Raw genomic sequence first — 14,568 nt, 5'->3', positions numbered from 1 at the left:
GGGGCGGCGTGGGCGGGGCGGGCGCGCTCAGGCCCCCGGCGGCCTCTCCCTCATTCGACCTCGGCGAAGATGGCGGCGGCGGTGAGAGCCATCGGCAGCCTCGGCCGCCTCCCGGCCGCCGCCAGGGCCGGCCCGACGCGGCACACCCCGCCCCGAGGTGAGCGAGGGGACGGCGGGGAGCGGGAGCGGCTGGCGTGCGGTGTCCCCCGCGTGAGGGGAGCAGCGGGGGATAGGCGCAGTGAGGGGTAAGGGACGGAGATAGCGGAGGGGCACTGTGGGGACACTGAGAAAGGGAGCGCTGAGGGGCAGGGGGACAACGAGGGGGCAGTGGAGGGTCGGGGAGCACTGAGGGAGCGAGGACTGGCGTGAGACAGGGCCCACTGAGGAGATAGTTTTGCGGGGAAGGTGAGGAGGCACTGAGAGGTGAGGGCAGGAGGGCACTGAGGGGGCGAGGGGCAGGGGTGGTGTTGACGGGATGAGGAACAGGGTGTCCCAGAGAGGATTGTCTGGTGCTGAGGCAGGGGTTGGGCCTTGTCCGGGGGTCCCGAAGGGCTCCTCGGGTGGTGTGACCGTGAGGGCTGTGAGGAGTTCCCAGGGAAGGGTCTGTGAGGATCAGAATTGGGGCAGGGGGTCCCCAGGGCAGCTGTGGGGTGGGAGCTGTCCCCGTGTGTGTCTGTGCCCCATGTTTGTCCCCATGGCCTGGGAGTCACCTGGGGGATTCCTGGCAGGTCCCCAACATCCCCCCCCAGCGTCTGTCCCCCTGTGTCCTGTGGTCTCTGGGGGTTATGTGTCCCCATGGGGACATCCTGCAGTGCCAGTCCTTGCACAGGCAAGGAACCTCTGAGCAGTTCTGGGGGGTCCCTGTGGCCTGGCACTGAAGGAGGACACACCCTCCACTCAGGATGGTCCCTACACGTGAGCTGAGCCAAAGGGAGAGAGTGTCCTTGTGCCCTCACACATGTGCCTGTCCCAGTGCCCTGAGAGCCTGCTTGGAAAGGACAGGATGTCCCCATGCCCTTGGCAGTGTGGATCTTGTGGCTGCACTCCAGGGAAGGGGGATCCCTGTGACCCTCTAATCCCACTTGCCTGGGGGAGGGTATCTGCAGGTGCTCCATGATCTCTCAGCTGAGAGAGTTGGGATTGTTCACCCTGGGGAAGAGGAAGCTCTGGGGAGAACTTAGGAGGGACTTGCAGGGCCTAAAGGGGCTCCAGGAGAGCTGCAGAGGGACTGAGGAACAAGGGATGGAGGGACAGGAGCCAGGGAATGGCTCCCAGTGCCAGAGGGCAGGGCTGGATGGGAGATTGGGAATTGGGAATTGTTCCCTGGCAGGGTGGGCAGGCCCTGGCACAGCTGGGGCTGCCCCTGGATCCCTGGCAGTGCCCAAGGCCAGGCTGGACACTGGGACACCCTGGCACAGTGGCAGTGTCCCTGCCATGGCAGGGGTGGCACTGGATGGGCTTTAATGTTCCTTCCCACCCAAACCATCCTGGGATTCAGTGATTCCATGATTTTGTGTGGGGCATCTCCCTTGCCAGCTCGGGCAGGGCTGTGGCTCTCTCCTGCCTCTTCACAGAGCTGCCTTGGTGCTTCCTGGCTACCAAGGCAGGGAGTCCCCAGGAGCCCTGGGAAAGCCAAAGGGCCTGGCTGGGAAGCTCTGGAAACCTCATATTTGGGCACTTTGAAGGGCCTCAGAGTCTGGTGTTGATGTTGACCCAAAATCCAGCTGTGTTTCATTTAAACCCAATCCTGGGCTCGGTTCAGAGCTGAACAGTGCTCTTAGAGCTCTTTTCCAACGTGAGCAGATCCATGGTTCTGGGATCAGGGTGAGCGGTGAGCAGTTCCATGGTTCTGGGATCATTGTGAGCAGTTCCATGGTTCTGGGATCCTGGTGAGCAATTCCATGGTTCTGGGATCATGGTGAGCAGTTCCATGGCTCTGGGATCATGGTGAGCAGTTCCATGGCTCTGGGATCATGGTGAACAATTCCGTGGTTCTGGACCATGGTGAGCAGTTCCATGGTTCTGGGATCCTGGTGAGCAATTCCATGGCTCTGGGATCCTGGTGAGCAATTCCATGGCTCTGGGATCCTGGTGAGCAATTCCATGGCTCTGGGATCCTGGTGAGCAATTCCATGGCTCTGGGATCCTGGTGAGCAATTCCATGGCTCTGGGATCCTGGTGAGCAATTCCATGGCTCTGGGATCCTGGTGAGCAATTCCATGGCTCTGGGATCCTGGTGAGCAATTCCATGGCTCTGGGATCCTGGTGAGCAATTCCATGGCTCTGGGATCCTGGTGAGCAATTCCATGGCTCTGGGATCCTGGTGAGCAATTCCATGGCTCTGGGATCCTGGTGAGCAATTCCATGGCTCTGGGATCCTGGTGAGCAATTCCATGGCTCTGGGATCCTGGTGAGCAATTCCATGGCTCTGGGATCCTGGTGAGCAATTCCATGGCTCTGGGATCCTGGTGAGCAATTCCATGGCTCTGGGATCCTGGTGAGCAATTCCATGGCTCTGGGATCCTGGTGAGCAATTCCATGGCTCTGGGATCCTGGTGAGCAATTCCATGGCTCTGGGATCCTGGTGAGCAATTCCATGGCTCTGGGATCCTGGTGAGCAATTCCATGGCTCTGGGATCCTGGTGAGCAATTCCATGGCTCTGGGATCCTGGTGAGCAATTCCATGGCTCTGGGATCCTGGTGAGCAATTCCATGGCTCTGGGATCCTGGTGAGCAATTCCATGGCTCTGGGATCCTGGTGAGCAATTCCATGGCTCTGGGATCCTGGTGAGCAATTCCATGGCTCTGGGATCCTGGTGAGCAATTCCATGGCTCTGGGATCCTGGTGAGCAATTCCATGGCTCTGGGATCCTGGTGAGCAATTCCATGGCTCTGGGATCCTGGTGAGCAATTCCATGGCTCTGGGATCCTGGTGAGCAATTCCATGGCTCTGGGATCCTGGTGAGCAATTCCATGGCTCTGGGATCCTGGTGAGCAATTCCATGGCTCTGGGATCCTGGTGAGCAATTCCATGGCTCTGGGATCCTGGTGAGCAATTCCATGGCTCTGGGATCCTGGTGAGCAATTCCATGGCTCTGGGATCCTGGTGAGCAATTCCATGGCTCTGGGATCCTGGTGAGCAATTCCATGGCTCTGGGATCCTGGTGAGCAATTCCATGGCTCTGGGATCCTGGTGAGCAATTCCATGGCTCTGGGATCCTGGTGAGCAATTCCATGGCTCTGGGATCCTGGTGAGCAATTCCATGGCTCTGGGATCCTGGTGAGCAATTCCATGGCTCTGGGATCCTGGTGAGCAATTCCATGGCTCTGGGATCCTGGTGAGCAATTCCATGGCTCTGGGATCCTGGTGAGCAATTCCATGGCTCTGGGATCCTGGTGAGCAATTCCATGGCTCTGGGATCCTGGTGAGCAATTCCATGGCTCTGGGATCCTGGTGAGCAATTCCATGGCTCTGGGATCCTGGTGAGCAATTCCATGGCTCTGGGATCCTGGTGAGCAATTCCATGGCTCTGGGATCCTGGTGAGCAATTCCATGGCTCTGGGATCCTGGTGAGCAATTCCATGGCTCTGGGATCCTGGTGAGCAATTCCATGGCTCTGGGATCCTGGTGAGCAATTCCATGGCTCTGGGATCCTGGTGAGCAATTCCATGGCTCTGGGATCCTGGTGAGCAATTCCATGGCTCTGGGATCCTGGTGAGCAATTCCATGGCTCTGGGATCCTGGTGAGCAATTCCATGGCTCTGGGATCCTGGTGAGCAATTCCATGGCTCTGGACCACAGTGAGCAGTTCCATGGTTCTGGGATCACAGCTATGTTACGTGCAGCCTTGGTGCAGGTCTGTACGTGACAGGGTGCTGCAATCATTGAGGAGGAGACTTGTGCTAACTGCAGGGAGTCCTCAGGCTGCTGCTGGTTGGAATTCTTGTTCTGACCGGTAAAGCTCTTCACAACAAACAGCCCTGGAGCTGCTGTGAGGACGCTGTCCCTGTTCATAATGAATGAATCCCCTCGTTCTGCCTTGCAAAGCGTTTGGGAAGTGCGTGCAAAGCTCTCGGGGGCAGCCCAAAGGCAGGGAGCAGTCAGGAGCCAGGTGAGCTCCAGGGCTGGCTGTACCTGCTGGGCCACATCCCTGTGCCACCAGCTTCCCAGGGTGGCTTGGGAAGCTCAGTCTGCCAGGAGCTTCCCATCTCACGGGTCACAGCTCCGTGCTTAGGTGGCCTGAGCTTCATCCTGTCCGTCCTGCTGAGGCTTGGGCTGCTCCAGGGCTGGAAAAAGGGCTCCAGGACTTTTCCCTGAGCCATGGAGGCTGCTCCCAGTTCAAGCCGTGTGCACCGTCCCGGTGAGTGGAAGGGTGGGAAGTGCTGGGCAGGGAGGCAGCTGAGGTAGGAACAGGGAGAGGAGAAAGTGCAAAGGAGCAGGCTGGGCTGTGGGGTGGCTGTTGTCCATTCTCTGGTGCATCCAAAATCCTGAGGGCACCTGAAGTGTTGGTGTCCTGGTGCTGGACAGTGTTTGAGCTGGAGTGAGACTGGAACTGATTTTCAGGGTTTAACTCTGGAATGAATGATGGGATATGGTGGGAGTTTGAGGCTGGGCTTCTGCTTCCTGCAGCATTTTGGAGGAATTTTCTGGCTCCTGTACATTCCCCTTGCAGTGCTGAAGGGATCAACACCTAAAGCAGATGTGCAGGGACCAGGACAAGGAGCTGCTTTTGCTTCCTAGCAAAAGATGTTTTCCACAAATATGCTGGAATTAAAATAAACCACTGTCTGGCTACAGAAGGTACACTGCTGACAGCACCTCTCCCAAAAGAGTTTATGTTCAAGTGGAGTGAGATTTGTGCAGTCGTGCCCTTGATTTATTTTTTTTTTCCTATTTCATCTCTTCTGTTTTGTGAGAATGGAAAGGCAGAGTGGAATTGAAGGCTGAAGGTTTTCATGGAAGGAATCTGTTTGGGAACTGATATGGAAAAGGAAAGCCATTTAAAGAACAAAAAACCTGGAATGCCAGACTGGTTTGTCTGGGAGGGATCTTAAAGCTCATCTTGTTCCACACCCTTGCCATGGGCAGGGACACCTTCCACTATCCCAGCTTGCTGCAGGGATTGAGTGAATTAATTCAGGGAGACAGTTCAGGCCTTGCTTTCTCTGTAAAGAAAGGGCTTTTATTGGGTTAAAATATTGTTGTTAAAGTGCATGGTGTTCTGCTGGGCAGCATCTCTCGCCAGAGTAATTGTTGTCAGCCCACACTTGGATTGTGGGAATTGAATGTTGGTGCTTATTTTCAGGAGTACACAAAGAGTTTAGGGAAATTATTGTTGGGTGGAGCTATCACATGTGGGTATTAAATATTGCTGAGGAGCTTTGGAGTGGGAACTGGTTCACTCTTTGTTTATAAAACGCTGCTGTGGGCACATGACACACACACAGGCACCCCAGAGCTGTTTGCTGGGACAGCCTGACGCTGAATTTCCATCCCCATGGCATCACACTGCATGTCCTGGGCTCAGGAATGGGAGCAAAGGTCAGTCCCTACTGCCAGCACCCCGGACAAGGTGGAAAGGAGGCCAAAGTGCAGCCCTGAGCCTGTGTCACGGGGCTGTGGCAGGGGGAGACACCTGTTGGGGAGGCACAGTTTGCAGTTTATTCTCCTGGTGTTGTGTTATTCTCCCTGCTTGCTGCTGGGAATGGGAATGTTTCATTCCTGAAGGCTTTATCAGTGTTGAGCAGAGCCCGCCCCTGGCTAATTGCTGTGTGCTGGCTGGTAGATGGGTACGTGTGGAAGTAACACTTTCACTGGAATTCAGGCTTAAAGCAGCTTTGGCAGGGGTTCAGCCTGGATCTGAGTTGGGGGATCCTCAGGGTCAAGAGGTCGTGGTGCCAAACAGAATTTCTGAGCAGAAAAAGGAGATTTAGGGGTGAGAAACTTGTGGGCAGAACTTGTTTGTTTGTGGTCTGAGCTTTCTGAGGGATCTGGAAGAAGAGGTGTTCATGTGCTTTGAATGTCATTAGTGGAGCTGGATCCAAGAGCTGGAGAGGGACCCTGGACAAGGGTCTGGAGGGACAGGACAAGGGAGAGCAGCTCCCCACCTGCAGAGCTGCCCCGGCCCTGAGGATTCCAACAGCACAAGGACCTGGAGCTGCTGAGAGAGCCCAGAGGAGACCCCAGAGCTGCTCCAGGGCTGGAGCCAGGCTGGGAGAGCTGGGGGGGCTCACCTGGAGAGGAGAAGGATCCAGGGAGAGCTCAGAGCCCCTGGCAGGGCCTGGAGGGGCTCCAGGAGAGCTGCAGAGGGACTGGGGACAAGGCCTGCAGGGACAGGAGCCAGGGAATGGCTCCCACTGCCAGAGGGCAGGGCTGGATGGGAGATTGGGAATTGGGAATTGTTCCCTGGCAGGGTGGGCAGGCCCTGGCACAGCTGGGGCTGCCCCTGGATCCCTGGCAGTGCCCAAGGCCAGGCTGGACACTGGGGCTGGGAGCACCTGGGACAGTGGGAGGTGTCCCTGCCATGGCAGGGGTGACACTGGCTGGGCTTTAAGATCCCTCCCACCCAAACCAGTCTGTGATTCTGAGTGTTTTGTTGATAGATGGAGGCAAGAATAAATATTTTTATATTTAAAAATGAGAACTGTATGGTCACACTTGGACTGGCCCCGTTTGCTGGCACCAGAGTGTGTTTTTACAGAAATACCCTGTACAGTTGTGTTTGCTCTGCAGGGAATCCACCTTGAAGCTCCCCAAAGTGCAGGAAAGTCCCTGGTTTAGCACATGAAGAGGTTGGAATGAGGATGATGAAGGCCAAACTCTCTGTGCCACCTGCTCCATCCCTTGCCAGCTGCTTGGGAAGAGGGATTTCATTTTTCTGCTCTCATTTGGGCACTGCTGGCACTGCAGAGTGAGGTCTGTGCTGGAAGGTCACTGCTGGGACTGCTGGACTCTGGTGGGGCACAAGTCAGGCTGTGAGGGGAGAGACTGGCTCGTGCCCAGGCTTTCCAAAAGCTGTTCTTGGCAGGCCAGGGGAGCTGGGAGAGACTGAGGCTGCTGAGGATTCCTTTAACACCTGTGACATCTTTTCCTTAGGTTATGCCTGCCGTAACATCTCCACTTCCAGTGCCCTCCAGAGTAAGTGTGAAGCTTTTCTATAAATCCATTTTTTCCCTTTATTTTTTCTCACCTCCAGGCTCAGCTTAGAGTAAGTGTGAAGCTTTTCTATAAATCCATTTTTTCCCTTCAAATCCCTGGAGCAGGAGCTGAGCCCACCCCTTTTTTTTGTCTGTGTTTGCTTGCAGACAGAACCCACGTCAGCTGTGATATCAAAGGGGATGTTGCTGTCGTGCGCTTCAACACACCAAATTCCAAGGTATTGAAAATTCCCATTTAGGGCTAAGAACTTCCCTTACCTACAGCCTTACAGAGCTGGGAGCAAAGAAGTAGGAAAAGAAGATTTGGGGATTTTGATGAGACATCTGGAGATGCCTCTTGGTGTGCTTTGTGTGTGCTAAGCTAATTTGTCTCTCTCCCAAGCACAAGGTCTTATTGAGTTCCAAATCTTAAGGAGAACTTAAAAAAAATTAAATCTTGCTTAGTTCTTGTATTCAAGTCAGTTAAAGAATGTGTCCATACTTCAGTAATTTGGAATCCATAAGTGGTTTTGATTTTATTATCATGAATATGATATAAATAGAACCTAATTCTCATTTTTTAGGTCAATACAGCTGCAGTTGTTCAGGTATCAGGAGGAACTCTGTGAATGACATCTAAGGAACACATCTGAAAATGCATTTTGGAGTCACATAACCAGTAGTGAATTTCAGGTGTCATCTCACAGATGGAAATGCTCTTTATGAGCAATGATAGGGCTTGCAATAAAAACATGGTTTTTAAAGCACAGGAGCTGAGCTGCTCTGATATTATAAAAAATATAAAGATTGAACTACTACTGCTTTGAAAAATCTTGTGTTAATTTTAGCAGACTAGAAGGGATTTTTAATACACTCCTTTCCTTTGAGGAGTAGCAGCAGTCTCAGGTTTGAAATGTTCTATTTTATGTGAGGATTTGGTGGTACCTAAAGAACCCAGGCTGGATTTGTCCTGCTTTTTGCAGCCTTTCAGTAAAGCTGGAGGGATGTTGTCAACCTGCTCTGGGGAAGGTGTCCCTGCTCATTGCAGGGGGTTGGATGAGATGACCTTGAAAGGTCCCTTCCATCCCAAACCATTCTGTGATTCTATGATTGTATAACAAAGAAAAAACAAACCAGTTTACAAGTTCATAAAATCAATATTTGAGGCCACTGTTGGGAAGGTTAAAGAGGAACTCCCTAATTAAAGATGACCTGCTGCAGGTTTTATCCAGGAGGGGTTTTTGTACTAGGGCAGGGCTGAAGTAACTTGCAGCAGGTGTGGGCTCCAGGTGAGCTCCTGCTGAGGTGCTGCTCTGCTCCCAGGTGAACACCCTGTCCAAGCAGCTGAGTGCAGAGTTCACCGACGTCATGAACGAGATCTGGGCCAACGAGGCTGTGAAGAGTGCCGTGCTCATCTCCTCCAAGCCAGGCTCTTTCATTGCTGGAGCAGATCTCAAGTAAGCACAGGGCTTCAGGAGCTGCTGGAGCTGTCCCTGAAATGCAGCAGTTTGTCCCTGACACCTCCCCGGGGTGAAACACAGGCTGGGAGTGAAATCCCCCTGCTCAGGATTTCAGAGTTGCTGGAATTGAAGTGAGGATCTCAAGTAAGCACAGGGCTTCAGGAGCTGCTGGAGCTGTCCCTGAAATGCAGCAGTTTGTCCCTGACACCTCCCCGGGGTGAAACACAGGCTGGGAGTGAAATCCCCCTGCTCAGGATTTCAGAGAAACACAGGCTGGGAGTGAAATCCCCCTGCTCAGGATTTCAGAGTTGCTGGAATTGAAGTGAGGATCTCAAGTAAGCACAGGGCTTCAGGAGCTGCTGGAGCTGTCCCTGAAATGCAGCAGTTTGTCCCTGACACCTCCCCGGGGTGAAACAAGGCTGGGAGTGAAATCCCCATGCTCAGGATTTCAGAGTTGCTGGAATTGAAGTGAGGATCTCAAGTAAGCACAGGGCTTCAGGAGCTGCTGGAGCTGTCCCTGAAATGCAGCAGTTTGTCCCTGACACCTCCCCGAGGTGAAACACAGGCTGGGAGTGAAATCCCCCTGCTCAGGATTTCAGAGTTGCTGGAATTGAAGTGAGGATCTCAGCAAAAAGGGACGTGGCGAGTCCTTAAACCCCTCCTGGCTGTGGCACTTGGTCACTCCTTCCTGCAGCCAAGGAAACCATCCTGGCTCTGGGCTGGGCATTTCCTTGGGCACAACAAGAGGGGATAATTCACATGCAGGACTCGTTTGAGCTGGGTTGGAGTGCCTGGCAGCCTTCCAGCCTGGCCCCTGGTTTGGGCAGGGTTTGGCACTCTGCCCTGTGCTGAGCAGCCTCTCAGGCTCCCTGGGTAACTTTTTAGGGTGTGGGATGATCCAGTGGGTGCCCACTGGAACCTGGAATGCCATTGGCTCCTACTGCTGACACTGACAGGACAGAATAATTGCTTAAAGACATTAAAAGCCAGAATGCTCTGGGGAAAGAAGGTAAATTAAAAAGAGACCCTCCAAAACCATGTTACATTTTTGGCTGGCTTTGTCCAGGGACAGAGACTCACTCCCTGTTCAGGAGGGAAGGAGGTGAGCAGAGCAAAGGCCAGGCTGTGGTTAAGAGGTGTCTCCTGGCCTCAGCACCTCCTGCATCCCAAATTACTCCTGCCTGGCAAAGGCTGTGAGCCTCCAGGAGAATAATTAGCACATGGAGTCTCTAATTGGCAGTGTGGCATCAGAGCACTGGCCATCTGCTCCTCTAAGAGTGATTCTGGGCTCTTTCCTCCACCCTTCCTGGCAAGTGCTTTGAGGCTTCCTACAACCTTTCCTCCTTCCCCAAAGGCTTCCAGAGCCCTGGCACAAGGGATCCCATTCAGTCCCTCAGGAAAACCCCGTGTCAGCATGCAGGGCCTGACCCTGCTGGGTTTAGTTATTCTCCCTGTGTTGCCTGATCCAAAACTGGGGCCTAAACAGCTCTTGCCCACCTGTCAGGCAGTGGAGATTGTAGGAAAACAGGGAAAAACTCATCAAAACCTCTCAATTTCCTGCTGTTTTGTTAGAAAAACTGACCAAAATAATGCTTTTCCCATCCTCATCCACTTCTCTCCTCCCCTCAGCATGCTTGAAGCCTGCAAGACTGCTCAGGAAGTGACTCAGCTCTCTCAGGATGGACAGAAGATGCTGGAAAAGATTGAGCACTCTCCAAAGCCCGTCGTTGCTGCCATCAGTGGCAGCTGCCTGGGAGGAGGGCTGGAGGTACTGGACAATCCTGGGGCTCACAGCAGGAGTGGGAGCTGACACTGCTGCTGCTCTGGTTCCCCAAATGATGCTGGCAGGACTGGTAGTGTGAGATGAATTTGGGAGCTGATGAGGGCTCATTACATCATGTAAATGAGTTTGTGGCAAGTTAATGGCTTGCTTGTGCTTCAGGGCTGCTGCTGTGGAAAGAGAGCAAATCAAATCTGAACCTGTGTGGGCCAGGCTAATATTTAGATGAGTGTCCAAGGGAAAACTGGCTGTTTCCAGCAGGCACTGGATCTGCATCAATGCTGCTGGCACAGTTCAGCCTGGAAATTGCTGCTTTTCAGATGAAGTGAGCCTTGTATCCCAGCAACTTCCATTCTTTGTGGGGCTGCTGTGAGAGGGGTGAGTGTGGGGACCCAGCCAGGCTCCACCCTGCCTGCAGCTCCACTCCAGCACCTTGGCTGGATCTTCTGCCTTGTAATCTCCATCCAGGGCTTTGTAAACAGCAAGGCTCTGCTGATTGCTGGAGCAGAGTTGTTACTAAAGCAGTGTAATCTTGGAATGGAATCTCTTCAGTTTTGTACTGATTTCTCAATGCTTTTTTTACACCCACTGTGTTGACTCACCTGGACTTGGCAGTCCAGGGATAAACCAGGAATCATGGCTGATCTGTAGATGGGACTGTGCTCTTGGTGTAGTGAATTAATAAAGCCCTTGATGGTCTAGGTGAGATCTAAAATCAGCTTGGGAATTTGATGTTCATCTCACACTGCTTGCTGTCATCCCCCAGAAGCCATCAGTGAGCACAGAGGGAATTTGGGCAGTTGGTGAAGGAATTGGGGCAGGGTGATGAGGAAAGCTGAGGCAGTGTGTGGGAGAGAGCTGTGTGGTGGATGCCTGGTTCTTCTGTTGTTTTTCACACAGAAACCTTTCCTTGACTCTTCCTTTTTAAGGTTGCCATTGCCTGTCACTACAGAGTAGCAACAAAGGACAGGAAAACAGTCTTGGCAACACCTGAAGTGTTGCTGGGTCTCCTGCCCGGAGCAGGGGGTACTCAGAGGCTGCCAAAAATGGTGAGTAAGAAGAAAACTTAACTCCATAGCCCTTTCTGCCTGGCAAACTCCCACTCTGGAATCTTCTTTCTGCCCTTTCTAGGTGGGACTTCCTGCTGCCTTTGACATGATGCTGACTGGGAGGAACATCCGTGCAGACAGAGCCAAGAAGATGGGGCTGGTTGACCAGCTGGTGGAACCACTAGGTCAGACACAGTGTCCTTCAGTTCCTTGATGCCTGTCAGGGAACCTTTCCCCTCACTAAAATGTGTGGAGAGGTTTTGTCCTGCTCTGTAGGAGAGCAGAAATCCCTGTTCCCACCTTACAAGCACAGGGACCTTGAAATGTGAGGCTGCTGCAGAAGCTGAGTGAACAGGAGAGGTCAGCATGGAGGGCAGGCCTGCTGGCTCTCAAGCTAATTATCCAGATAAGAGCCCACATTGCTCATTTATCATGTCAGAGGACAGATTGCAGCCCCTAATGGAAGGACAATAGATGACTGATGGCTGTGTTTCTGCAGCCTGCAGATGGTAATCCCTGACAGGAGCTGCAGCAGGGAGCCCCCATGGCTTGGGCACTCAGAATTGCCAGCTGGCTGTCAGCTGGGGGGAGAAATTCCCTGCAAACTGCAGGATTCCAAGTGCTGAGCAGGCTCCTGAATCATGTCTTGCTCCCAGAGTTCTTTCACTGGGGCAGCTTTCTTGGAAGGTGACTAAATGGAGGAGTTTGAGGACTAAACCTTCCAGAGCCTCCCAAGAGGAGCCATCAGCCCCTCTCAGGAGTTAGAATGGAAGCCACTGCTCCAGCTGGCACTGCCTTGGGCTTAGAGGGTGCTGAGCATGGTTTCCCCAGGCTCAGCATAGCCAGAACACACTGGTGGTGCTGAAGAAAATAAAATTAATGAAAAGCTGCTGCTGTCCACCCTGAGCAATGCCAAGGAAGCCCTGGTGTCCATGCTGTCCCACAGGCCAGTGCTCAGCTGGATCATGGGATGATCTGGGTTGGAAGGGACCTTAAATCCCTGCCCATAGCAGGGGATTATATGACCTTTAACATCTCCTTCCCAACCAAACAATTCTGAGTTTCTGTGATTAAAACTTACAGCTGAGGACTTCAGCCTTTTGTGGAAGAGGAGAATAGTGGGAGTTGAAACAGGAGGGAGTTTCTGATTTGGATTTTACCTGTCTCTTCTCTTGGAGTGTCTGTGGGGGGTTTCCTTAGCTTTGGGGGCTCTGCAGTGTCTGGGTGTGTTTGGAGCAGTTTGGGTGAAGGTGAATGGCCCTGGCCAGCTGCAGGGTTGTAATCTCCCCAGGTTTGTTCAGCCCAAAGTTGCACATTTAGCTGCAGGGTCTACTTGGTGACCCTGTGCAGATTCACCAGGCACTGCTCTGTCATTAATGACTCAGAGTTTGCCTCTGGCAGCATCTCACAGCTGTGTGATCAGCCCTGTGCTGTGTCCTCCTCTCCTGATGATACAATTGTCTGGAAATGAGGATTCCTGTGCTTGGAAATTGTGCAACCCACCCTCAGAGGCTGCTAAAACTGGTTTTGTGGTGGCTTGCTTCATTGTGGGACAGCTTTAAGTTGGGCCACTTGTGTTGCAGTAGCTAAAGCAAGTGAGAGGTTTCCTGCACTGAGTTCAAAGGTTGGGATTGGTTGGACATTGGCTCTAGTCAGGGATTTCCAGGGATTCAGCACTCCCAAAATGCTGGCTGTGTGTTTAACAGCTCAGTTTTGGCACAGTGTGGTGGGGCACACAAGTTCCACAAAGGAGAGGGAGGGGAGGCAGAACACCTCAGAATTCTGGGTTTGCCTGCAGTTATGTCAAGTGGAAGGTTTGAGGAATAAAGGGCACAGGTGGCAAAAAGATGGTCAGGAGCTGAGGATACATACAACTGTATGTAGTGCCTTTATTTCCTTATATGACTTTTGCTGCATGTAACAAACAGTAAATTTTGCCTAGATCCAGCATATATCATGTTAGAGCAATCTTTTCCCTGTTCTCTTCATTCCCAAAATGACAGTGTGATGCCAAAGGATCTGGTAGTTTTACCCTTTCCTTTCCACATTTTATGCAAGCTGAAAACATGTTACTGTTTGCACACTGATAAGTAATCCTGATAAATAAGACAGGTTTTCAGCCTGGTTTGAAAGCAGTATTTTCCAGATAGAAAAGATTGTAGAATGGATTTGAAAGTTTAAACTCCTAGATATAACTTGCAAATGTGGATCCTGTTGTTCACAGATTCCCAAGTACCCCAAAGAATTAATGGAAACAGGGAAGAAGAAGGGGAAAATGTGACTTTGAAAGTCACAACAGATTCGAATACAAAAAATGCACGAGAAGAAATCTAAAGTATCTTTCCAAACTAGCAGAACATGGCATTTTTTTTAAGAGGTAGCAAATGTGGCTGTTTATAGCCACAATTAGCCCAGTTTGCTGAAAGGAAACGTGAGCTTTCTGAGGAGCTGCTGGGAATCTGGCTCAGCCCAGAGAAGCACGTAGGAGGAACACAGAAATACAAATTACATACAAACATTGGATGTGTTCCTTGTTGTCCAAACAGCAGCCAGTGCCAGGAGGGCTCCTGTTCACTCTGTGGCTGGGGAAAGCAGCTCTACCTGGGGTGATGCTTTAACTGATGACAGAAAGCTTGGAAGGAGACACACACCATCAATCAGGAGGCAATTTCAGGGCATGCAATCAGTTCTCCTTCAGCAGGGAGCTCTGCAGCATTGCCTGGATCCAATTCTGGCGTGTGCCATTTATAAAAGAAAGCAGATGGGCGTGCACAGCTCAGAGCTCCTGGGTTAGGACACAGCAAAACACTGGGAATTAACTGCAGGTAAAGCAAACCCACATATGTGGGGTCAGCCACTCAGTGTGAATGGTTCTCACAGCTCAGACTTTGAAACAAACAGCAATTTCCTTCAGCTGGAGTATCAGAATCCAGCACTTGTTAATGTATCCAAGCTACCAGAAAGATGAAATCAGGGATTGATATCTTGTAGCACATCGAGTTATAAAGCTGAAGGTCTCAGCCTGGCGTGGTGAAAATAGAATTTGGAAGCTGGTGAAGTTTGAGCTCTGAACTCCCAAATGCTCTTGGGTTTCCAGTGAATTCTCTAAAACCCCCTGGGCATTGTTGAAATGTAGATTATG

At 52.1% G+C, this 14,568-nt stretch overlaps 1 protein-coding gene across 1 annotated transcript in view; it reads left to right on the top strand.

Moving 5' to 3' along the window:
- Nucleotides 1-5: 5 nt before the first annotated feature.
- The window catches only part of HADHA (hydroxyacyl-CoA dehydrogenase trifunctional multienzyme complex subunit alpha), a 26,705-nt gene continuing 12,142 nt past the window's right edge, over nucleotides 6-14,568 (top strand). The window contains exons 1-7 of the mRNA XM_041476427.1: nucleotides 6-157; nucleotides 7,097-7,138; nucleotides 7,306-7,376; nucleotides 8,461-8,594; nucleotides 10,227-10,365; nucleotides 11,307-11,426; nucleotides 11,509-11,621. Of these exons, the coding sequence (XP_041332361.1) occupies nucleotides 70-157; nucleotides 7,097-7,138; nucleotides 7,306-7,376; nucleotides 8,461-8,594; nucleotides 10,227-10,365; nucleotides 11,307-11,426; nucleotides 11,509-11,621 (707 nt within the window). The 5' untranslated portion in view covers nucleotides 6-69. The remainder of the gene's footprint in view (nucleotides 158-7,096; nucleotides 7,139-7,305; nucleotides 7,377-8,460; nucleotides 8,595-10,226; nucleotides 10,366-11,306; nucleotides 11,427-11,508; nucleotides 11,622-14,568) is intronic.

Source organism: Pyrgilauda ruficollis, unplaced genomic scaffold (genome assembly GCF_017590135.1).
Source record: "Pyrgilauda ruficollis isolate IOZ18807 unplaced genomic scaffold, ASM1759013v1 scaffold381, whole genome shotgun sequence".
Lineage (NCBI taxonomy): Eukaryota > Metazoa > Chordata > Aves > Passeriformes > Passeridae > Pyrgilauda > Pyrgilauda ruficollis.
The sequence above is the reverse complement of the archived record's forward strand: the minus strand, read 5'-3'. Positions and strand labels throughout refer to the sequence as shown.